The 26,250-nt window shown below is 23.8% G+C and overlaps 1 protein-coding gene across 1 annotated transcript; it reads left to right on the top strand.

Annotated features, from left to right (window-relative positions):
* Positions 1-4,195: 4,195 nt before the first annotated feature.
* LOC142234163 (cysteine sulfinic acid decarboxylase) lies at positions 4,196-25,856 on the top strand. Its single transcript, XM_075305242.1, has 6 exons — positions 4,196-4,861; positions 16,852-17,039; positions 17,218-17,343; positions 21,199-21,547; positions 24,902-25,390; positions 25,459-25,856. Exons 1-6 carry the CDS (start codon positions 4,577-4,579, stop codon positions 25,660-25,662), a joined length of 1,641 nt encoding a protein of 546 aa, XP_075161357.1. The 5' UTR covers positions 4,196-4,576; the 3' UTR covers positions 25,663-25,856.
* Positions 25,857-26,250: the final 394 nt, after the last annotated feature.

Here is a 26,250-nt window from a genome sequence, read left to right as displayed (position 1 = left end):
TTTTCTATGGAAATAAAATTTTGACAAAATTTTCTATGGAAATAAAATTGTGACAAAATTTTCTATGGAAATAAAATTTTGACAAAATTTTCTATAGAAATAAAATTTTGATAAAATTTTCTATGGAAATAAAATTTTGGCAAAATATTCTATGGAAATAAAATTTTGACAAAATTTTCTATACAAATAAAATTTTGACTAATTGGTCTACAGGAGTAACATTTTGAAAAAAATTCTAAAGAAATAATCTCAGCAAAAAATGGAGCACTATTTCAGCAGGATTGTAAGTGAGAGAGGCAGTACCAAATGCTTACAAAACAACCGAATCAGCGCTGATATTTGTGGGCGATGTCCCGATTTATAGCAGCTTTAACATAGCGCTGATATAATTGCTCATTTCAATAACAATATTGCTCAGATGTTAGCAATATTGTTATTGGTACACACAAAAAACAATTTTTCTGATTCAATCACGAAATTAATTGATCCAATTAATTTTTTAATTGAAATGTCTTCAATCACAGAAATGATAGTATCAATTAAAAAATTAATTGAAGGTCAATTAAAAAATTAATTGATCCAATTAAACAATTAATTGATGCTATTAATTTTTGTGATTGATGTTTGTTTCAATTAAAAAATTTGTTGATTCAATTAAATTTTTAATTGAATATTTTTTAAAACCCAATTAAAATTTTAATTGGAAAAATTTTCGTGAAATTTTTTTCTGTGTATGAAGGAAAACAGTACCTTTCGCGCATATATACTCCATGAATTGGTTGCAATAACTTAAACGAATGATTATAAACTAGTTTGATTACTCGTTTACGTTATTGCCGCCGATACATGCAGTATGGATGCACTGTCTACTTTATTGTATACCAAAATGCGCAACTAAATTTTACTGCTAAAATATTTTTTGCTGAGTCGTTTACGTTATTGCCGCCGATACTATAGAAAAAACAATTTTGACAAAATTTTCTATAGAAATAAATTTTGCTGTAAAAATAAAATGTTGACAAATTTCTCTATAGAAATAAAATTTTGACAAAATTTTCTATAGAAATAAAACAAAAAAACCAAAAAAAAACTTTCTATAGAAATAAAATTTTCACAAAATTTTCTATAATAATAAAATTTTGATAAAAGTTTCTATAGAAATAAAATTTTGAAAAAAACATTCTGTAGAAATGTTCACGACCAAAGATGTGGGAGAAATCGCGGGGAAGCGACGGAAGGGAAAATCACCTGGAGTTTATAAAGTTCTCTTGAGCCGACACAAATTATACAAAACTTGTTTATATAGCTTGTGACTCCCGTTTTCACCAAAAGGTTTCAAAGAAATATCATCAAAGCATATGAAATAAAACACGAATAATTAGGGTTTTCTAATGGAATTCAAATTGGAATTATTTTATTTCATTTGGATAAATTCTTACCAAGATGGTCTGTCCTATTGCAAGGTTCAAAATTTTGAGAAATACAACTTTGGAAAAAGTTTCTATAGAAATAAAAGTTTGAAAAAAATCTATAGAAATAAAATTTTTAAAATTTTTTTTACAGAAATAAAATTTTGATAAAATTTTCCTTGGAAACAGAATTTTGACAAAATTTTTCGATAGAAATAAAATTTTGACAAAATTTTTCGATAGAATTAAGATTTTGACAAAATTTTCTATAGCAATAAAAATTTGAAATCTCATCAAAGCATATGAAATAAAACACGAATAATTAGGGGTTTCTAATGGAATTCAAATTGGAATTATTTTATTTCATTTGGATAAATTCTTACCAAGATGGTCTGTCCTATTGCAAGGTTCAAAATTTTGACAAAACTTTTATAGAAATAAAATTTTGATAAAATTTTTTTGCAGAAATAAAATTTTCCATGGAAATAGAATTTTACCAAATTTTTCTATAGAAATAAAATTTTGATAAAATTTTCTGTAGAAATACAACTTTGAAAAAAGTTTCTATAGAAATAAAAGTTTGAAAAAAATCTATAGAAATAAAATTTTTATATTTTTTTTCGATAGAAATAAAATTTTGATAAAATTTTCCATGGAAACAGAATTTTGACAAAATTTTTCGATAGAAATAAAATTTTGACAAAATTTTCTATAGTAATAAAATTTTGACAAAATTTTCTATAGCAATAAAAATTTGAAATCTCATCAAAGCATATGAAATAAAACACGAATAATTAGGGTTTTCTAATGGAATTCAAATTGGAATTATTTTATTTCATTTGGATAAATTCTTACCAAGATGGTCTGTCCTATTGCAAGGTTCAAAATTTTGACAAATTTTTTATAGAAATAAAATTTTGATAATTTTTTTTTGCAGAAATATAATTTTCCATGGAAATAGAATTTTGACAAAATTTTATATAGAAATAAAATTTTGATAAAATTTTCTATAGAAATACAACTTTGAAAAATGTTTCTATAGAAATAAAAGTTTGAAAAAAGTTTATAGAAATACAATTTTTATAATTTTTTTACAGAAATAAAATTTTGATAAAATGTTCCATGGAAACAGAATTTTGACAAAAATTTTCGATAGAAATAAGATTTTGACAAAATTGTCTATAGTAATAAAATTTTGACAAAATTTTCTATACCAATAAAATTTTGACAAAATTTTCTATAGCAATAAAATTTTGACAAAATTTTCTACACCACGGAGCCACCGTGGTGCAATGGTTAGCATGCCCGCCTTGCATACACAAGGTCGTGGGTTCGATTCCTGCTTCGACCGAACACCAAAAAGTTTTTCAACGGTGGATTATCCCACCTCAGTAATGCTGGTGACATTTCTGAGGGTTTCAAAGCTTCTCTAAGTGGTTTCACAGCAATGTGGAACGCCGTTCGGACTCGGCTATAAAAAGGAGGTCCCTTGTCATTGAGCTTAACATGGAATCGGGCAGCACTCAGTGATAAGAGAGAAGTTCACCAATGTGGTATCACAATGGACTGAATAGTCTAAGTGTGCCGGATACATCGGGCTGCCACCTAACCTTACCTTACCTTACCTTACAAAATTTTTGACATAATTTTTCATAGAAATAGAGTTTTGGCCAAATTTTTAATAGAAATAACATTTTGACAAAATTTTCTATAGAAATAAAATTTTTACAAAATTTTCTGTAGGAATAAAATTTTGACAAAATTGTCTATAGAAATAAAATTTTGACAAAATTGTCTATTGAAATAAAATTTTGACAAAATTGTCTATAGAAATAAAATTTTGACAAAATTTTCTATAAAAATATAATTTTGACAACGTTTTCTATATAAATAAAATTTTGACAAAATTTTGTATAGAAATAAAATTTTAGCGAAATTTTATACAGAAATCAAATTTTGACAAAATTTTCTATAAAAATCTAATTTTGACAAAATTTTCTATAAAAATCTAATTTTGATAAAATTTTCTATAAGATTTGGACAAAATTTTCTATAGACAAAAAAATTGACAAAATTTTCTAAATAAAAAAAAATTAACAAAAATTTTATTAACAATTTCAAAATTATTTCTTTTAATTTTGTATATTTTCTTCAAATTTCGGTAAATTTTGATAAAATTTTCTATAAGATTTGGACAAAATTTTCTATAGACAAAAAAATTGACAAAATTTTCTAAATAAAAAAAATTAACAAAAATTTTATTAACAATTTCAAAATTATTTTTTTTTTTAATTTTGTATATTTTCTTCAAATTTCTGTAATTTTGGTACGCTATAAAAACAACACGGGACAAATGTTTAAAAAGATTTTTTGCCTACCTAATTGTTGGCGCGGGGCCAACCTAATGTACTTGAAAAAAAAAACTAATCAAAATTGATGAGAAAAATTTGGTTAACAATGACTGTAAAAAATATGCTGGAATTGAACACCGCAATATACATTTGGAATGGTTGTTTCATATACGAGTAAGTACTTGTCTGGGAAATATTAATCGTGCTCGCATACACATTTGCCTGCCATGGGATCATGCAATCAATGCAAAATGATGATAAAGTTGATAATTTGGGAATGGAATAGTTTTGTTTTTGTACTGGGAATGGGATGGGCTAAACGAGATCGAATAATCAACAATTGTTTGCGATTACCATTCAAACACCGACCGTCGTCCCTTTGCACTTGGTTGAATTGGTATGCCGAGCAGATTGCCGGTAAACAATCAGCAAGCAAGCAATACGCACAGTTGGACACAGTAAGAGTAGTGGTGATTGTGGTCGTGGTGTGGTGCTATTGATACGACACAATTCGTCCAATGCTTTAGTCAGGGTTTAGAGAATTCTGAGCCAGCACAACGTTCGCGGTCTTCGACACAGACGGTTGGTTTTCCCATTCCAAAATCATTTGCAAAAAGAATAACCAACCACCCAACCCCGATCCCAATATAGTGACTTGTCAATAGAAAATAAAAATACAAAACTACAAAAAAAAACAAAAACAACAAAAAAAGATTAACAAAACAAATTTTAAACATAATCCCAAGTGGTTATAGAAAATAACAAGTGGAGAAGCTAGTTGATCAACTCTAACCATCTAAAATAAAAATTTCGAAAATGTTGTCGTTTAACAGCATTAGTGCACCTACTACCTCTAATCCACCTTCCTCCAGCAATGGTCTAAGAGTGGGTGCAACCGCGACGGCATCAATTAGCACATCAAAAGGTGCCAACACTTTGCCATCATCCAAAGAAGTGGCTGAGATACGTCTTAACTTGGCCAACGATTGGAAAGTATTGAGTTCCGTTCATCAAATGTTAGTTGACGAGAAAGCCTTTTGTGCCAACCCCAATGAGTGGCATGAGAAAATTGTCGATTTTGTGCCACCAGAGGAATTGAAGGTAAGTCATATAAGTGAGTTAATAGTACTCTGGAAATCTATAAACGAAATCTGGTAATTACTGTTTGTTCAAAATTTTGCCTTTGTTAAACTGAAATGTCAAAAACAGCTGAAATTTATAATTAGAAATCAGCTGTTGTTGACATTTAAGTCAAATGAGAGCATTTGCTTTGGATATGCATGTATTGTGCGTGATAGTTAAACCAGTTTTCTTTTACTTAATTATGGCCAAGCCGTGAGGGCCTAAACGAAAACATAGTCAGAACATGTACATAAAATGTGCAACACTGATATCAGCTGTTTAAATAAAATCGCAGAAAGCGAGAGCAATTTTACATTTTCCGTTTATGAATATATTTCTGTAGAATTTGTTTTTATTTCTACAGAAAATTTTGTCAAAATTTTATTTCTATAGAATGTTATGTCAAAAATTTTTTTTATAAAAAAGTTTGCCAAAATTTTATTTCTATAGGAAATGTTGTCAAAATTGTACTTCTTTGGAAAATTTTGTCAACATTATATTTTTATAGAAAATTTTGTGAACATTATATTTCTATAGAAATAAAATTTTGACAAAATTTTCTATAGAAATAAAATTTTGACAAAATTTTCTAGAGAAATAAAATTTTGAGAAAATTTTTTATAGAAATAAAATTTTGACAAAATTTTCTATAGAAATAAAATTTTGACAAAATTTTCTATAGAAATAAAATTTTGAGAAAATTTTCTAGAGAAATAAAATTTTGAGAAAATTTTCTATTAAAAAAAATTTATTTCTATAGAAATAAAATTTTGAAAAAAATTTTCTATTGTCAAAATTGTATTTCTATAGAAATTTTTGTGAAAATTTTATTTCTATGAAAATTTTGTATTTCTATTGAAAATGCTGACAAAATTTTACAAAATTTTCTATTGTTAAAATTGTATTTCTATAGAAAATTTTGTCAAAATTTAATTTCTTTAAAAAATTTTGTCAAAATTTTATTTCTATAAACAATTTTTTCAATATTTTATTTCTATAGTAAATTTCTTCAAAATTTTATTTGTATAGAAAATTTTGTCAAAATTTTATTTCTATAGATTTTTTTTTTCAAAATTTTATTTCTATAGAAAATTTTGTCAAAATTTTATTTCTAAAGACAATTTTATTTCTATAGAAAATTTTGTCAAAATTTTATTTCTATAGAAATAAAAATTTTAAATTTTTTTTTTAGAAATTTTATTTCTATAGAAAATTTTGTCAAAATTTTATTTTCATAGAAAATTTTGTCAAATTTTTATTTCTATAGAAAATTTTGTCGCAATTTTATTTCTATAGAAAATTTTAGTCAACATTTTATTTCTATAGATAAATTTGTCAAAAGTTTATTTCTATAGATAAATTTGTCAAAAATTTATTTCTATAGAAAATTTTGTCAAAATTTTATTTCCATAGAAAATTTTGTCAAATTTTTATTTCTATAGAAAATTTTGTCGAAATTTTATTTCTATAGAAAATTTTGTCAAGATTTTTTGTGTATAGAAAATTGTTGCAAAATTTTATTTCTATGGAAAATTTTGCAAAATTTTATTTTTTCCAATATTTTATTTCTATAGAAAATTTTGTCAAAATTTTATTTCTATAGAAAATTTTGTCAAAATTTTATTTCTATACACAATTTTGCTAAAATTTTATTTCTAAAGAAATTTTTGCTAAAATTTTCTTTTTCTATAGAAAATTTTGTTAAAATTTCGTTTCTATAGAAAATATTTGTCAACATTTTATTTCCATAGAAAATTTTGTCAAATTTTTATTTCTATAGAAAATTTTGTCAAAATTTTATTTCTATAGAAAATTTTCGCAAAATTTTATTTGTATAAAAATTTTTGTCAAAATTTTATTTCTATAGAAATTTTTTTCAAAATTATATTTCTATAGAAAATTTGGTCAAAATTTTATATCTATAGAAAAATTTGTTCAAAATTTTATTTCTATAGAAAATTTGGTAAAAATTTTATATCTATAGAAAAATTTGTTCAAAATTTTATTTCTATAGAAAATTTTGTCAAATTTTTATTTCTATAGAAAATTTTGTCGAAATTTATTTCTATAGAAAATTTTGTCGAAATTTTATTTCTATAGAAAATTTTGTCGAAATTTTATTTCTATAGAAAATTTTGTCAAGATTTTTTGTGTATAGAAAATTGTTGCAAAATTTTATTTCTATGGAAAATTTTGCAAAATTTTATTTTTTCCAATATTTTATTTCTATAGAAAATTTTGTCAAAATTTTATTTCTATAGAAAATTTTGTCAAAATTTTATTTCTATACACAATTTTGCTAAAATTTTATTTCTAAAGAAATTTTTGCTAAAATTTTCTTTTTCTATAGAAAATTTTGTTAAAATTTTGTTTCTATAGAAAATATTTGTCAACATTTTATTTCCATAGAAAATTTTGTCAAATTTTTATTTCTATAGAAAATTTTGTCAAAATTTTATTTCTATAGAAAATTTTCTCAAAATTTTATTTCTATAGAAAATTTTGTCAAGATTTTTTGTGTATAGAAAATTGTAGCAAACTTTTATTTCTATAGAAAATTTTGGCAAAATTTTATTTCTAAAGAAAATTTTATTTCTATAGAAAATTTTGTCAAAATTTTATTTCTATAAAAAATTTTGTCAACATTTTATTTCTATAGCCAATTTTGCTAAAATTTTATTTCGAAGAAAATTTTGCTAAAATTTTCTTTTTCTATTGAAAATTTTGTCGAAATTTTATTTCTATAGAAAATTTTTGTCAAAATTTTATTTCTATAGATAAATTTGTCAAAAGTTTATTTCTATAGAAAATTTTGTAAAAATTTTATTTCCATAGAAAATTTTGTCAAATTTTTATTTCTATAGAAAATTTTGTCGAAATTTATTTCCATAGAAAATTTTGTCGAAATTTTATTTCTATGGAAAATTTTGCAAAATTTTATTTTTTCCAATATTTTATTTCTATAGAAAATTTTGTCAAAATTTTATTTCTATAGAAAATTTTTCAAAATTTTATTTCTATAGAAAATTTTTCAAAATTTTATTTCTATAGAAAATTTTTGAAAATTTTATTTCTATACACAATTTTGCTAAAATTTTATTTCTAAAGAAATTTTTGCTAAAATTTTCTTTTTCTATAGAAAATTTTGTTAAAATTTTATTTCTATAGATAAATTTCTCAAAAGAAAATTTTGTCACAATTTTATTTCCATAGAAATTTTGTCAAATTTTTATTTCTATAGAAAATTTTGTCAAAATTTTATTTCTATAGAAAATTTTGTCAAATTTTTATTTCTATAGAAAATTTTCTCAAAACTTTATTTCTATAGAAAATTTTGTCAAAATCTTATTTCATAACAACTTTCTTAAACAGTTAAATTGAAGTGTCTCTTAGTTGTAGTGGAATGTTGTGCAAATTCTACCAAAAAATCAAGAGTAAAAATCTACCAAACACCAAACCATTCTTGTTTTTCACTCTGGCTTTTACAAAATCGAGATTTTCTTCACGCATGAACTTTTTTGTTTTGTCAAATATGGAAGGATGTTGGATCAATATACTGCAAAATACTTTTACCAATTAAATTTGTTAAAGACTTTATTTATATATTTGCAAGTTCAATTTTTAGTCCATTAGTTTTAAGTGCATTAACTACACTATAACATGTTTGGGACATATATGTTAATATTTTACAACATATTATGTTTGGCACACAACATTTTCGTAAATATAATTTCTACGGATGCAAACATGTATTCATTTAGAAATTTCCTATAAACATATATATCTTTAGAAACATCAGAGAGAGAGAGAGAGAGAGAGAGAGAGAGAGAGAGAGAGAGAGAGAAAGAGTGCTGGAGAGAATAGAAGAAAAAGATAAAAATGGAGCTAAATAACGAAAGACATGTAACAGTAAAACATATGAAAAACACTCCTTTCCATTCGTGTAGGGAACATTTTTTTCAACAGGATCGAATGAAATTTGTTGGTCCAAGAGACTCTGGAAGTCAAATCTGGGGATCGGTTTACTCGTAGAGCTGTTTTTATTTATTTAATTATTTTTATTTTTTTGTAATTAATTTAATTATTGTAATTCTTGTTAATCTTAGAGAAATTCGAAAAAAAAATAATTAAAATAATGTGAACCAGCAAATTTCTATAAATATTTATATAAAAATAACAAACAAATTGAAATTATCACCAGGTGACGGCAATCGTCGTCACACATCAGTACACTTCCTATGGCTCTGAGACATATATAGTTCAGAATTGATTAATCTTCGTTAATTGGATGATGTAAGGCATAGTTGAATTGTTAACGACCTCAAACAATGCATTGGGAATATAAGGAGAGAAATTGAAATTTTACAATTATGAAACAAGACATTTAAAAAAAAATAAAACATTAATGTTGCTTTCAATACGATTATCGCTAGTATGTGGCCCTCAGACAATATGATTTGCAAAAGCAGTTCACTGGACCACTATGACGTTCGAATGAATCCACTTGGAGATTGTATGGCAACATTTATCAGCTGTTAATGGAAATTTACTTCATGTAACTAGGGCATTCTTTGAGTTCTGTGTATTAGTGGTAAAAAAAAAACAATCCTCTCTACCGAAAAATTCCAGTGGAAAGGAAAATTTCTATAATAGATTCTAGATAAGGATTAAGGCTACCATATGAGTCTATATAGTGTTACACATTTGCCATTGATCTAATTCCGGCTTAGTCTTTACATTTTTATTACGAGTTGCATATATGCTTCAACACAGAGACGATATATATTCATTTCATAACGGCCAGACCATTATTAGGAGGTGAATCTTGCACTGTGGGATGAAGAGGGCTACAAAATTCCCTTTTCAGGCACACAAAACAGACCAAAGACAATTGTTGCAAATCTTATCAAAAATTCTGACAAAATTTTCTATAGAAATAAAATTTTGACAACAGTTTCTACAAATTTTCTATAGAAATAAAATTGTGACAAAATTTTCTATAGAAATAAAATTTTGACAAAATTCTCTATAGAAATGTAATTATGACAAAATTTTCCATAGAAATGAAATTTTGACAACATTTTCTATAGAAATAAAATTTTAACAATTTTTTTTTAGAAATACAATTTTGACAAAATTTTCTACAGAAATAAAATTTTGACAAAATTTTCCATAGAAATAAAATTTTGACAAAATTTTCTAAAGAAATAAAATTTTGACATTTTCTATAGAAATAAAATTTTGACAACATTTTCTATAGAAATAAAATTTTGACAAATTTTTGTTAGAAATACAATTTTGACAAAATTTTCTATAAAAATAAAATTGTGACAATTTTTTTTTTCGAAATACAATTTTGACAAAATTTTCTATAAAAATAAAATTTTGACAAAACTTTCTTTCTTTTTACATACAATTTTGACAAAATTTTCTATAGAAATAAAATTTTGACAAAATTTTCTATAGAAATAAAATTTTGACAATTTTTTTTTTAGAAATACAATTTTGACAAAATTTTCTATAGAAATAAAATTTTGACAACATTTTCTATAGAAATAAAATTTTGACAATTTTTTTTTTTAGAAATACAATTTTGACAAAATTTTCTACAGAAATAAAATTTTGACAACATTTTCTATAGAAATAAAATTTTGACAATTTTTTTTTTAGAAATACAATTTTGACAAAATTTTCTATAGAAATAAAATATATATAGAAATAAAATTTATAAATAAAATTTATATAGAAATAAAATTTTGACAAAACTTTCTATAGAAATAAAATTTTGACAAAACTTTCTATAGAAATTAAATTTTGACAAAATTTTCTATAGAAATAAAATTTTGACAAAATTTTCTATAGAAATAAAATTTTGACAAAATTTTCTATAGAAATAAAATTTTGACAACATTTTCTATAGAAATAAAATTTTGACAATTTTTTTTTAGAAATACAATTTTGACAAAATTTTCTATAGAAATAAAATTTTGACAAAATTTTCCATAGAAATAAAATTTTGACAAAATTTTCTAAAGAAATAAAATTTTGACAACATTTTCTATAGAAATAAAATGTTGACAATTTTTTTTTTTAGAAATACAATTTTGACAAAATTTTCTATAAAAATAAAATTTAACAATTTTTTTTTAGAAATACAATTTTGACAAAATTTTCTATAGAAATAAAATGTTGACAAAATTTTCTATAGAAATAAAATTTTGACGAAATTTTCTATAGAAATAAAATTTTGACAAAATTTTCTATATAAATAAAATTGTGACAATTTTTTTTTAGAAATACAATTTTGACAAAATTTTCTATAGAAATAAAATTTTGACAAAATTTTCCATAGAAATAAAATTTTGACAAAATTTTCTAAAGAAATAAAATTTTGACAACATTTTCTATAGAAATAAAATGTTGACAATTTTTTTTTTTAGAAATACAATTTTGACAAAATTTTCTATAAAAATAAAATTTAACAATTTTTTTTAGAAATACAATTTTGACAAAATTTTCTATAGAAATAAAATGTTGACAAAATTTTCTATAGAAATAAAATTTTGACCATATTTTCTATAGAAATAAAATTTTGACAATTTTTTTAGAAATACAATTTTGACAAAATTTTCTATAGAAATAAAATTTATAAATAAAATTTATAAAGAAATAAAATTTTGACAAAACTTTCTATAGAAATTAAATTTTGACAAAACTTTCTATAGAAATTAAATTTTGACAAAATTTTCTATAGAAATAAAATTTTGACAAAATTTTCTATAGAAATAAAATTTTGACAAAATTTTCTATAGAAATAAAATTTTGACAAATTTTTGTTAGAAATACAATTTTGACAAATTTTTGTTAGAAATACAATTTTGACAAAATTTTCTATAAAAATAAAATTGTGACAAATTTTTTTTTTCGAAATACAATTTTGACAAAATTTTCTATAAAAATAAAATTTTGACAAAACTTTCTATAGAAATAAAATTTTGACAAAATTTTCAATAGAAATTAAATTTTGACAAAATTTTCTAAAGAAATAAAATTTTGACAAAATTTTCTATAGAAATAAAATTTTGACAAAATTTTCTATAGACATACAATTTTGACAAAATTTTCTATAGAAATAAAATTTTGACAAAATTTTCTATAGAAATAACATTTTTACAAAATTTTCTATAAAACAAAATTTTTACCAAATTCTCTATAGAAATAAAATTTTGGTAAAATTTTCTATAGAAATAAAATTTTGACAAAATTTTCTATAGAAATAAAATTTATACAAAATTTTCTATAGAAATAAAATTTTGACAAAATTTTCTAGAAATAAAATTTTGACAAAATTTTCTAGAAATAAAATTTTGACAAAATTTTCTATAGAAATAAAATTTTGACAAAATTTTCTATAGAAATAAAATTTTGACAAGATTTTCTATAGAAATAAAATGTTGACAAGATTTTCTATAGAAATAAAATTTTGACAAAATTTTCTATAAAATGAAATTTTGACAAATTTTTTTTAGAAATACAATTTTGACAAAATTTTCGATAGAAATAAAATTTTGACAAAATTTTTCAGAAATAAAATGTTTACAAAATTTGTTAGTGAAATAAAATTATGAGAAGATTGCCTATAGAAATTTTATATAGGAATACAAATTTTCTATAGAAATAAAATTTTGACAAAATTTTCTACATAAGTAAAATTTTGACCAAATTCTCTATAGAAATAAAATTTTGGCAACGTTTTCTATAGAAATAAAATTTTGACAAAATTTTCTATAGAAATTAAATATTGACAAAATTTTCTATATAAATTAAATTTTGACCAAATTCTCTACAGAAATAAAATTTTGGCAAAATTTTCTATAGAAATTAAATTTTGACAACATTTTCTATAGAAATAAAATTTTGACAAAATTTTCTAGAGAAATAAAATTTTGACAAAACTTTTTAGAGAAATAAAATTTTGAGAAAATTGTCTATAGAAATTTTATATAGCAATAAAATTTTTACAAAATTTTCTATAGAAATAAAATTTTCTATAGAAATAAAATATTGACAAAACTTTCGATAGAAATTAAATTTTGACAAAACTTTCTATAGAAATAAAATATTGACAAAACTTTCTATAGAAATTAAATTTTGTTGTTGTTTTTTATTGCAGCTTAAAACCATACATTGACTAAACTACAAGTGTAGCTTAACCAACAGAGGAAAAGAATGTTTGTCAAATTTATTTGGGCAAAGCCCTATAGACTGCAAGATGGTTGGATGGACGCACGTTTCGGAATTACCACATTCCTCATCAGCATCCTCTACTTGCAGCAAAACTATCAACCAATTATCAGAATAAATTCAGGCAGTTTATTAAACCCAACAAAAACCACACTTGAAAAAAAATTAAATTTTGACAAAATTTTCTATAGAAATTAAATTTTGACATTTTCTACAGAAATAAAATTTTTACAAAATTTTCGGTAGAAATCAAATTTTGACAAAATTTTCTATAGAATTAAACTTTTGACAAAATTTTCTTTAGAAATACAATTTTGACAAAATTTTCTATAGAAATAAAATTTTGACAAAATTTTCTATAGAAATAAAATTTTGACAAAATTTTCTATAGAAATAAAATTTTGACAAAATTTTCTATAGAAATAATTTTGAAAATATCGCCCAATTCCGCCAAATAATAATATCAGATTTAATCGATAAATCGATTTATACAAGCAATACATAAATAATTATGTCCATATTTATTATTGAAGACTAAATGTATGCCATGTTTAAATTTGGCGTGGAAAACATTTTCTAAAGTGGGTGGTTTTTCTCTCGAAGCAATGGCAAGAAAGTTACCCTTGTCCATTTTGGATTACTTTGCAATGCAGTAGTACGTGTGTGTATCCATGCAATCATTTGAGACATGTTTTGTCAGTATGCCAGTTATTGGATTGCATCCATGGTATGTGGTGAGATTGGTGTCTAGGCCATAACCAATCTGTGATTTTTAGACCATAAGCATTGCAGTGTTTTTAGTGGTTTGCTTATCTTGAATGAATAAATGTCTTGAAGATTGTCAACTGTTTTGGTTATATTTTAGCTTTGCCATCATAATTCCAACTCTAATGTCATCATAGATGTCATTGTTGACATTGCAATAACCAAGAAAATCATCATCATGTGGTGATAACTGTTGCGCCTATGATTTATCTTTGTTTAATCAGTGTTTCCCAAAAAGGGGAGTGAAACTATGTTCTGTGGTTCATGCAGAAAGAAAAATAAATATAAATGTAAATATAAATGAATAAATGTTTCCCCATTACAAAGGAAAACATTTCGCTGGCTCATTTTTATCGCAATTTTCTTTGTGTGTAGTGTCAGGCAAAACCCCAATTGGTTTGGGAAATCCTGAATTAAATGAATATTTTTTAAAACCAATTCAATTCAACTATCTGTAGAAACAAAGTCATTATAAAATTTATGACTGGTCATCCTAAGTGAATTGTGGTGAAATGTCATAATTTTCATTTTTAAGCACAAGTTTTTGTGCAAATACAGGCACCTAAAAGATATTTGTGCAATTCATCATTAGATAGTCGCAGCAAAGTTGAACATAAGCCTTAACATAAATGACACTTTCAACACATTCGTAAACTTTTCAAACAACAAATAAGAAAGCAACACAGATTCCGATATTTTTTTTAGAAAATCACAATTGCTTCATTAGATTTAAAATTAAGAGGGTTTTGTGGACTCAAATATATGTTGTGCATGGGGTGAAGAACACTGTTGCCACTCGACCCAACAATAATCGAACAAAGTTTTGTTTCATTAGAAGATTTTTTTCTTTTCTATAATTTTCTATAATTTTGCCAAAATTTTATTTCTATAGAAAATTTTGTCAAAATTTGATTTCTATAAAAAATTTTGTCAAAATTTGATTTCTATAAAAATTTTTTTCAAAATTTTATTTCTTTAGAAAATTTTGTCAAAATATAAATTCTTAGAAAATTTTATCAAAATTTTATTTCTATAGACAATTTATTTATATTTTATATCTTTAGAAAATTTTGTCAAAATTTTATTTCTATAGAAAATTTTGTCAAAATATTATTTCTTATAAAATTTTATCAAAATTTTATTTCTATAGAAAATGTTGTCAATATTTTATTTCTATAGAAAATTTTGTCAACATTTTATTTCTATAGCTAATTTTGTCAAAATTTTATATTTATAGAAAATTTTGTCAAAATGATATTTCTTTAGAAAATGTTAACAACATTTTATTTCTGTAGATAATTTTGTCAAAATTTTATTTCTATAGAAAATTTTGTCAAAATTTTATTTCTATAGAAAATTTTATAAAAATATTATATCTACAGAAAATTTTGTAACAATTTTATTTCTATAGATTTTTTTTTCTTTTTCTATAGAAAATTTTGTCAAAATTTTATTTCTATAGAAAATTTTGACAATATTTTATTTCTATAGAAAAGTTCTACTCTCTGCGCTTCCTGGACTTGACGGACTGTGGATAAGCCCTTCGCCTTATTTGTATCCTTAGAAAGTGGCTCCAAATTCTACCAACCCTAATAAAATTTTTTCTTTGTTTTCGTTACAGAAATTAATCGATTTAAAAATGGAAGAAAATCAAAAAAAAAAAACAAAATATTTCTTTAGAAAATTTTGTCAAAATTTTATTCTATAGAAAATTTTATCAAAATTTTATTTCTATAGAAAATTTTGTTAAAATTTTAGTTCTTTAGAAAATTTTAACAAAATTTTATTTCTATAGAAAATTTTGTCAAAATTTTATTTCTATACATAATTTTATTAAAATTTTATTTCTCTAGAGATTTTATTAAAATTTTATTTTTCTAGAGATTTTGTTAAAATTTTATTTTTCTAGAAATTTAGTCAAAATTTTATTTCTTTAGAAAATTTTGTAAAAATTTTATTTCATTAGAAAATTTTGTCAAAATTTTATTTCTATAGAAAATGTTGTCAAAATTTTATTTCTATAGAAAATTTTGTCGAAATTTTATTTCTATAGAAAATTTTGTTAAAATTTTATTTCTGTAGAAAATTGTGTCGGAATTTTATTTCTATAGAAAATTTTGTCAAAATTTTATTTCTATACAAAATTTTTGCAAAAAGTTTGTCAAACTTTTATTTCAATAGAAAACTTTTTCAAAATTTTATTTCTATGCAAAAGTTTGTCAAAATTTTATTCCTATAGAAAATTTTGTCAACATTTTTTTTTCTGTAAAAAATTTTGTCAAATTTTAATTTCTTTAGAAAATGTTTGTCAAAATTTAATTTCTATAAAAAAATTTGTCAAATTTTTTTTTCAGTAGAAAATGTTGTTTTCTATAGAAAATTTTGTCAAAATTTTATTTCTTTAGAAAATTTAGTCAAAATTTTATTTCTTTAGAAATATAGTCAAAATTTTATTTCTTTAGAAAATTTAGTCAACATTTTATTTCTTTAGAAAATTTAGTCAAAATTTAATTTCTATAGAAAAATTATTTCAAAATTTAATTTCTATAGAAAAATTTTGTCAAAATTTTATTGCAGTAGAAAATGTTGTTTTCTATAGAATATGTTATCAAAATCTTATTTCTATAAACATTTTTGTCAAAGTTTTATTTCTTTAGAAATTTAGTCAAAATTTTATTTCTTTAGAAAATTTAGTCAACATTTTATTTCTTTTGAAAATTTAGCCAAAATTTTATTTCCATAGAAAATTTAGTCAAAATTTTATTTCTATAGAAAATGTTGACAAAATTTTATTTCTATAGAAAATTTTGTTAAAATTTTATTTCTATAGAAAGGTTCTAGTCTCTGCTCTTCCTAGACTTGACGGACTGTGGATAAGTCCTTCGCCTTAGTTGTAGCCTTAGCTGGTGGCTCCAAATTTTACAAATTCTAATAAAATTTTGGCTTTGTTTTCGTTACAGAAATTAATCGATTTAAAAATCGAAGAAAATCAAAAGTATTCACTGGAAGAAATCCAAAAAATATGCCAACAAGTGATCAAGTATTCAGTGAAAACAAGTCATGGACGTTTTCACAATCAATTATTTGGACAAATGGATCCTTATGGTTTGGCTGGCAGTTGGATAACAGAGGCCCTCAACACAAGTGCGTAAGTTCAAAAACGATGATTATTAAACTATTCCATCCAGATACCATATTAATAATGGTGGTGGTGGATATGTCACATCACAAAATAATTTGTTATCTAAGCCTGTCTATTTGGATTTGGATGGGTACTTGCATTTTGACATCTCTGTCAATGTTATGTGTTTTGCTTTTATTTGCAGGTATACATTTGAAGTGGCGCCAGTCTTCTCATTAATAGAAACTGAAGTTGTGCGCAAAGTATGCGAATTATGCGGTTATGGTCAAGGTGATGGCATATTTTCGCCCGGTGGATCAATATCAAATATGTGAGTAGTTGCACACAACAACACAAGAGCCTGGTAAGATGTGCGATATCGATGATCCAAGGCCATAAATCATAAGAGTGGTGCTTGACAATACTGATGTTTGTGTATTTGACATCTATATCATTAATATGGGCACTTGATTTTAGGTGGTGGGGATGGTTTCAATGTAGGTTCATTACTCTTGTAAAAAAATTATTTCTTTTGAATGGAAATAAAATTTTGATAAAATTTTCTATAGATATAAAATTTTCACAAAACTTTCTATAGAAATAAAATTTTGACAAAATCTTCTAAAGAAATAACATTTTGAAAAAATTTTCTATAAAAATAAAATTTGAGAAAATTTTCTATAGAAATAAAATTTTGACAAAATTTTTTATAGAAATAAATTTTTGATCAAATTGTATATAGCAATAGAATTTTGATAGAATTTTGACAGAATTTTTACTGATTTAGACAAATTTTTCTATAGAAATAAAATGTTGAAAACATTTTCATAGCAGTAAAATTTTGACAAAATTCTCAATAGAAATAAAATTTTTACAAAATTCTCTATAGAAATAAAGTTTTGACAAAATTTTCTACAGAAATAAAATCTTGATCAAATTTTATATAGCAATAAAATTTTGATAGAATTTGACATAATTTTTACTGATTTAGACAAATTTTTCTATAGAAATAAAATGTTGACAACATTTTCATAGCAGTAACATTTTGACAAAATTCTTCATAAAAATAAAATTTTTACAAAATTCTCTAAGAAATAAAATTTTGACAAAATTCTCAATAGAAAAAAAATTTTGACAAATTTTTCTATAGAAATAAAATTTTGACAACATTTTCATAGCAGTAACATTTTGACAAAATTCTCAATAGAAATAAAATTTTTACAAAATTCTCTATAGAAATAAAATTTTGATAAAATTCTCAATAGAAATAAAATTTTGACATAATTCTCCATAAAAATAAAATTTTTACAAAATTCTCAATAGAAATAAAATTTTGACAAAATCTTCTATAGAGATAAATTTTTGATCAAATTTTATATAGCAATAGAATTTTGATAGAATTTTGACAGAATTTTTACTGATTTAGACAAATTTTTCTATAGAAATAAAATGTTGACAACATTTTCATAGCAGTAACATTTTGACAAAATTCTCCATAAAAATAAAATTTTCTCAAAATTTTCTATAGAAATAAAATTTTTACAAAATTCTCTATAGAAATAAAATTTTTACAAAATTTTCTATAGAAATAAAATTTTTACAAAATTTTCTATAGAAATAAAATTTTTACAAAATTTTCTATAGAAATAAAATTTTGACAAAATTCTTCATAAAAACAAAATTTTTACAAAATTCTCTATAGAAATAAAATTTTGACAAAATTCTCCATAAAAATAAAATTTTTTCAAAATTCTCAATAGAAATAAAATTTTGACAAAATTTTCTATAGAGATAAATTTTTGATCAAATTTTATATAGCAATAGAATTTTGATAGAATTTTGTCAGAATTTTTACTGATTTAGACAAATTTTTCTATAGAAATAAAATGTTGACAACATTTTCATAGCAGTAACATTTTGACAAAATTCTCCATAAAAATAAAATTTTTACAAAATTCTCTATAAAAATAAAATTTTGACAAAATTTTCTATAGAAATAAAATTTTGATAAAATTCTCAATAGAAATAAAATTTTTACAAAAATCTCTATAGAAATAAAATTTTCTCAAAATTTTCTATAAAAATAAAATTTTTACAAAATTCTCTATAGAAATAAAATTTTTACAAAATTTTCTATAAAAATAAAATTTTTACAAAATTTTCTATAGAAATAAAATTTTTACAAAATTTTCTATAGAAATAAAATTTTGACAAAATTCTTCATAAAAACAAAATTTTACAAAATTCTCTATAGAAATAAAATTTTGACAAAATTCTCAATAGAAATAAAATGTTTACAAAATTCTCAATAGAAATAAAATTTTGACAAAATTTTCTATAGAAATAAATTTTTGATCAAATTTTATATAGCAATAGAATTTTGATAGAATTTTGACAGAATTTTTACTGATTTAGACAAATTTTTCTATAGAAATAAAATGTTGACAACATTTTCATAGCAGTAACATTTTGACAAAATTCTCCATAAAAATAAAATTTTTACAAAATTCTCTATAGAAATAAAATTTTGACAAAATTTTCTATAGAAATAAAATTTTGACAAAATTCTCTATAGAAATAAAATTTTGACAACATTCTTAATAGAAATAAAATTTTTACAAAATTCTCTATAGAAATAAAGTTTTGACAAAATTTTCTATAGAAATAAAATTTTGATCAAATTTTATATAGCAATAGAATTTTGATAGAATTTTGACAGAATTTTTACTGATTTAGACAAATTTTTCTATAGAAATAAAATGTTGGCAACATTTTCATAGCAGTAACATTTTGACAAAATTCTTCATAAAAATAAAATTTTTACAAAATTCTCTATAGAAATAAAATTATCTCAAAATTTTCTATAGAAATAAAATTTTTACAAAATTCTCAATAGAAATAAAATTTTGACAAATTTTTCTATAGAAATAAAATTTTCTCAAAATTTTCTATAGAAATAAAATTTTTACAAAATTCTCAATAGAAATAAAATTTTGACAAAATTCTCCATAAAAATAAAATTTTAGAATTTTACAAAATTCTCAATAAAATTTTGACAAAATTCTCAATAGAAATAAAATTTTGACAAAATTTTCTATAGAAATAAATTTTTGATCAAATTTTATATAGCAATAGAATTTTGATAGAATTTTGACAGAATTTTTACTGATTTAGACAAATTTTTCTATAGAAATAAAATGTTGACAACATTTTCATAGCAGTAACATTTTGAAAAAATTCTCAATAGAAATAAAATTTTTACAAAATTCTCTATAGAAATAAAATTTTGACAAAATTTTCTATAGAAATAAATTTTTGATAAAATTCTCAATAGAAATAAAATTTTGACAAAATTCTCCATAAAAATAAAATTTTTACAAAATTCTCAATAGAAATAAAATTTTGACAAAATTTTCTATAGAGATAAATTTTTGATCAAATTTTATATAGCAATAGAATTTTGATAGAATTTTGTCAGAATTTTTACTGATTTAGACAAATTTTTGTATAGAAATAAAATGTTGACAACATTTTCATAGCAGTAACATTTTGACAAAATTCTCCATAAAAATAAAATTTTTACAAAATTCTCTATAAAAATAAAATTTTGACAAAATTTTCTATAGAAATAAAATTTTGATAAAATTCTCCATAAAAATAAAATTTTTACAAAATTCTCTATAGAAATAAAATTTTCTCAAAATTTTCTATAGAAATAAAATTTTTACAAAATTCTCTATAGAAATAAAATTTTTACAAAATTTTCTATAGAAATAAAATTTTGACAAAATTCTCTATAGAAATAAAATTTGACAAAATTCTCTATAGAAATAAAATTTTGTATTGAAATAAATTTTTGAAAAAAAAATTCTTAAGAAATAAAATTTTGACAAAATTTTCTATAGCAATAAAATTTTGACAGAATTTTAGTGGCAAGTTGTGGGAATTAAATGATTTTGTTTTTAATCTGTAACTTTAAAGGGATTTGGCATTAAAATGAAAACTATAACACTAAAAACCGGTGGCAAAAAATGTAAAAAGTATGGCATTTATTGACACAAAAGTGTCATCGCTTAAAAAAAAGTAGTCTATGTGGCACAAATCCTTAAGGGGCTATTTAAAATCTCATTAGTTAATACAATTTCCTTTACTATTTTCTACAGCTTATTGTTGTTTTTCTTTTCAGGTATGGTGTTGTTTTAGCCCGCTTTAGACGTTTTCCCAATATCAAATCGTCCGGCATGTTTGGTATGCCACCTTTGGTACTCTTCACTTCCGAAGAATCCCATTATAGTTTTAAAAAGGCCGCGCATTGGTTGGGATTTGGTGTCGAGAACTGTGTAATTATCAAAACCAATGCCAGGGGTCAAATGTTACCCGAAGATTTGGAAATAAAAATTCTCGAAGCTCAAGGTCAAGGGAAGATTCCGCTTTTTGTTAATGCTACTGCTGGTACCACGGTTTTGGGAGCTTTTGATGATTTCAATAGAATTGCTGATGTCTGCCAAAGATATGGTCTATGGATGCATGTGGATGTAAGTATGAATCATATTTTGAAAATTTAGTTTTTGTCAAAAGGAATTTCCTGCACTGATCGGAAAAAATATGGCTCTCCGAGAGTTTATATGGAGGCTATACTTAAAAGTGGTCCCATAGGGCTCTTTTTCAATACCACACACAAATTTTTTTTCTGATTCAATCACGAAATTAATTGATCCAACTAATTTTTAATTGAAATGTCCTCAATCATAGAAATGATTGTATCAATTAAAAAACAAGTAAATACGGCCGTAAGTTCGGCCAGGCCGAATCTTATGTACCCTCCACCAAGGATTGCGTAGAAACTTCTACGAAAGATTGTCATCCATAATCGAATTACTTGGGTTGTGATATCTTAAAACTTCTTAACATCGTTTTCTAAATTGTGAGTTAGTCCATACGTGGTATATAAGTCTACAAATAATTACGAATCGATATGGACTTTTTGCACGATACGTAGAGAGCCAGAATTGAAATATGGGGGTCGCTTATGTGGGGGCTATATACAATTATGAACTTGATATGGACCAATTTTTGTGTGATTGGGGATCGATTTATCTGAGGGCTATATATAACTATAGACCGATATGGACCTAGTTAGGCATGGTTGTTAACGGCCATATACTAGCACAATGTACCAAATTTCAACTGACTCGGATGAAATTTGCTCCTCCAAGTGACTCCAAAACCAAATATCAGGATCGGTTTATATGGGGTCTATATATGATTATGGACTGATATCGACCACTTTCGGCATGGTTGATAAATATCATATACTACCACCACGTACCAAATTTCAAGCAGATCGGATAAATTTTGCTTCTCCAAAAGGCACCGTAGGTCAAATCTGGGGATCGGTTTATATGGGGGCTATATATATAATTATGGACTGATATGAACCAATTCCTGCATGGTTGTTGGATACCATATACTAACATCATGTACCAAAGTTCAACCGAATCGGATGAATTTTGCTCTTCCAAGGGGCTCCGGAGGACAAATCTGGGGATCGGTTTATATGGGAGCTTTATATAATTATAGACCGATGTGGACCAATTTTAGCATAGTTATTAGAAACCATATACTAACACCATGTACCAAATTTCAGCCGGATCGGATGAATTTTTCTTCTCTTAGAGGCTCCGGAGTTCAAATCTGGTGATCGGTTTATATGGGGGCTACATATATTATTATAGACCGATGTGGACCAATTTTAGCATAGTTGTTAGAGACCATATACTAACACCATGTACCAAATTTCAGTCGTATCGGATGAAATTTTCTTCTCTTAGAGGCTCCGCAAGCCAAATCGGGGGATCGGTTTATATGAGGGCTATATATAATTATTGACCGATGTGGACCAATTTTAGCATAGTTGTTAGAGACCATATACTAACACCATGTACCAAATTTCAGCCGGATCGGATGAAATTTGCTTCTCTTAGAGGCTCCGCAAGCCAAATCTGGGGATCGGTTTATATGGGGGCTATATATAATTATGGACCGATTTGGACCAATTTTTGCATGGTTATTAAGGACCATATACTAACACCATGTACCAAATTTCAGCCTTATCGGATGAAATTTGCTTCTCTTAGAGGGTTTGCAAGACAAATTTGGGGGTCCGTTTATATGGGGGCTATACGTAAAAGTGGACCGATATGGCCCATTTGCAATAATATCCGATCTACATCAATAGAAACTACATGTGCCAAGTTTCAAGTCGACAGCTTGTTTCGTTCGGAAGTTAGCGTGATTTCAACAGACGGACGGACGGACATGCTCAGATCGACTCAGAATTTCACCACGAGCCCAGAATATATATATTTTATGGGGTCTTAGAGCAATATTTCGATGTGTTACAAACGGAATGAAAAAGTTAATATACCCCCATCCTCATTAATTGAAAGTCACTTAAAAAATTAATTGATCCAATTAAAAAATTAATTGATACTATTAATTTTTGTGATTCATTTTTGTTTCAACTAAAAAATTTTTTGAATCAATTAAATTTTTAATTGAATATTTTTTAAGATATTTTTCCAATTAAGACTTTAATTGGAAAATTTTTCGTGAAATTTTTTTCTGTGCATTCAACCTACATCAATAAGAAGGGCTTCTACTAACTTTCAAGTCGATAGCTTGTTTCGTTTGGAAGTTGGCGTGATTTCAACAACAAAAAATTTCACCAGCAAATTTTGTCATAATTTTATTTCTATAGAAAATTTTGTCAAAATTATATTTCTATAGAAAATGTTTTGAAAAATTTTATTTCAATAGAAAATTTTGTCAAAATTTTATTTCTATAAAAAGTTTTGTCAAAATTTTATTTCTATAGAAAATTTCGCACATTTTGCCAAAATTTTGTCAATGTTGTCAAATTTTTATTTCTCTAGAAAATTTTGTCAAAATTTTATTTCTATAGAAAATTTTGTCAAAATTTTATTTCCATAGAAAATTTCGCAAAATTTGCCAAAATTTTGTCAATGTTGTCAAATTTTTATTTCTCTAGAAAATTTTGTCAAAATTTTATTTCTATAGAAAATTTTGTCAAAATTTTATTTCCTTAGAAAGTTTTATCAAAATTTTATTTCTATGGAAAATTTTTGTCAAAATTTTATTTCTATTAAAAATTTTGTCATAATTTTATTTCTATAGAAAATTTTGTCAAAATTTTATTTCTATAAAAAGTTTTGTCAAAATTTTATTTCTATAGAAAATTTCGCACATTTTGCCAAAATTTTGTCAATGTTGTCAAATTTTTATTTCTCTAGAAAATTTTGTCAAAATTTTATTTCTATAGAAAATTTTGTCAAAATTTTATTTCCATAGAAAATTTCGCAAAATTTGCCAAAATTTTGTCAATGTTGTCAAATTTTTATTTCTCTAGAAAATTTTGTCAAAATTTTATTTCTATAGAAAATTTTGTCAAAATTTTATTTCCATAGAAAATTTCGCAAAATTTGCCAAAATTTTGTCAATGTTGTCAAATTTTTATTTCTCTAGAAAATTTTGTCAAAATTTTATTTCTATAGAAAATTTTGTCAAAATTTTATTTCCTTAGAAAGTTTTATCAAAATTTTTGGAAAATTTTTGTCATAATTTTATTTCTATAGAAAATTTTGTCAAAGTTTCTTTTCTATAAAAAATGTTGTCAAAATTTCATTTCTATAGAAACTTTTGTCAAAACTTCTTTTCTATAGAAACTTTTGTCAAAATTTTATTTGTATAGAAACTTTTGTCAAAATTTTTTTCTATAGGAAATTTTTTTAAAATTTCGATTTATTTCAGCCGAAACCTTGAGGAGATTTCTGTGTTCCTAAAATCTTTGTCATTTTTTTTCTTTTCAGGCCTGTTTGGGAGGTTCGGCCTTACTATCGTATAAATATCGCCATTTACTCAAAGGATTAGAACGTTCAGATTCATTTTCCTGGAATCCTCACAAGTCATTGGGTGCACCGCTACAATGTGCCCTCTTTCTAACACGTCATGCTGATATTTTGCCACAAGCCAATAGCACAGCTGTACATTATCTTTTCCAGCAAGATAAATTCTATGATGTTAGCTATGACACGGGCAATAAGAGCATACAATGTGGCCGCAAGATAGACGCCTTTAAATTTTGGATTATGTTAAAGGCTCGAGGTTATGGTAGTTTTGGACGTTTAATCGATCATGCATTGGATATGTCCAAATTGTTTATAGAAAAACTGAAACAAAGGCCAGGATTTCGTCTCTTATTGGATGACTATCAATATGGAAATGTGTGTTTCTGGTATGTACCAAAGGCAATGAGAGATCAAAAGGAAGATGAAAAATGGCTACAGAAACTGTATGAGGTAAGCTGGATTTTTACAACTAATCAAATTCGATAGTTTTTTAGCATTTCATACCAAATCTCTTATAGGTTGCTCCCAAAGTCAAGGAACTGATGATCCGCCAGGGTACCCTTATGTTGGGCTATTCACCTTTACAGTATCGTAATATTGGCAACTTTTTCCGTATGGTATTTACCTGTTTCCCCATTATGGATGAATCGGAATTGGATTTTATTTTAAATGAAATCGAAAGATTGGGTGATTGTAGTTGTCATTCAAATGGAATTCTCTGAAATAAAATACACCAGCTTTGACCTGCACACCAAAACAAAAACAAAAAATATAAAATAAATAACATATTCTGCCATGTACCTTAGTTTTTAGATAGTTTTTAACATCTATATGTATGTCTAATTTTAAGGATCTATGATTTGTATTATCCCTTTTTTTTCATATGCAATAAAATATATACCTCACAAAAATTTAATTAATTTATTTCTATAGAAATAAAATTTGGGGGAAATTTTTTATAGAAATACAATGTTGAGAACATTTTTTGACAAATTTTTCTATAGAAATAAAATTTTGAAAAAAAATTGTATGGAAATAAAATTTTGACAAAATTTTCTGTAGAAAAAAAATCCATAGATATAAAATTTCGATATAAGTTGCTATAGACATAAAATTTTGACGATTTTTTCTATAGAAATAGAATTTTGACAAAATTTCCTATAGAACTAAAATTTTGACAAAATTTTCTATAAAAATAAAATTTTAACAAAATTTTCTATAAAAATAAAATTTTGAGAAAAAAATCTATAGAAAAAAAATCTGTAGATATAAAATTTCGACAAAAGTTGCTATAGAAATGAAATTTTGAC

The sequence above is a fragment of the Haematobia irritans genome, chromosome 4, assembly GCF_050003625.1.
Source record: "Haematobia irritans isolate KBUSLIRL chromosome 4, ASM5000362v1, whole genome shotgun sequence".
Classification (NCBI taxonomy): Eukaryota; Metazoa; Arthropoda; class Insecta; order Diptera; family Muscidae; genus Haematobia; species Haematobia irritans.
The sequence above is the reverse complement of the archived record's forward strand: the minus strand, read 5'-3'. Positions and strand labels throughout refer to the sequence as shown.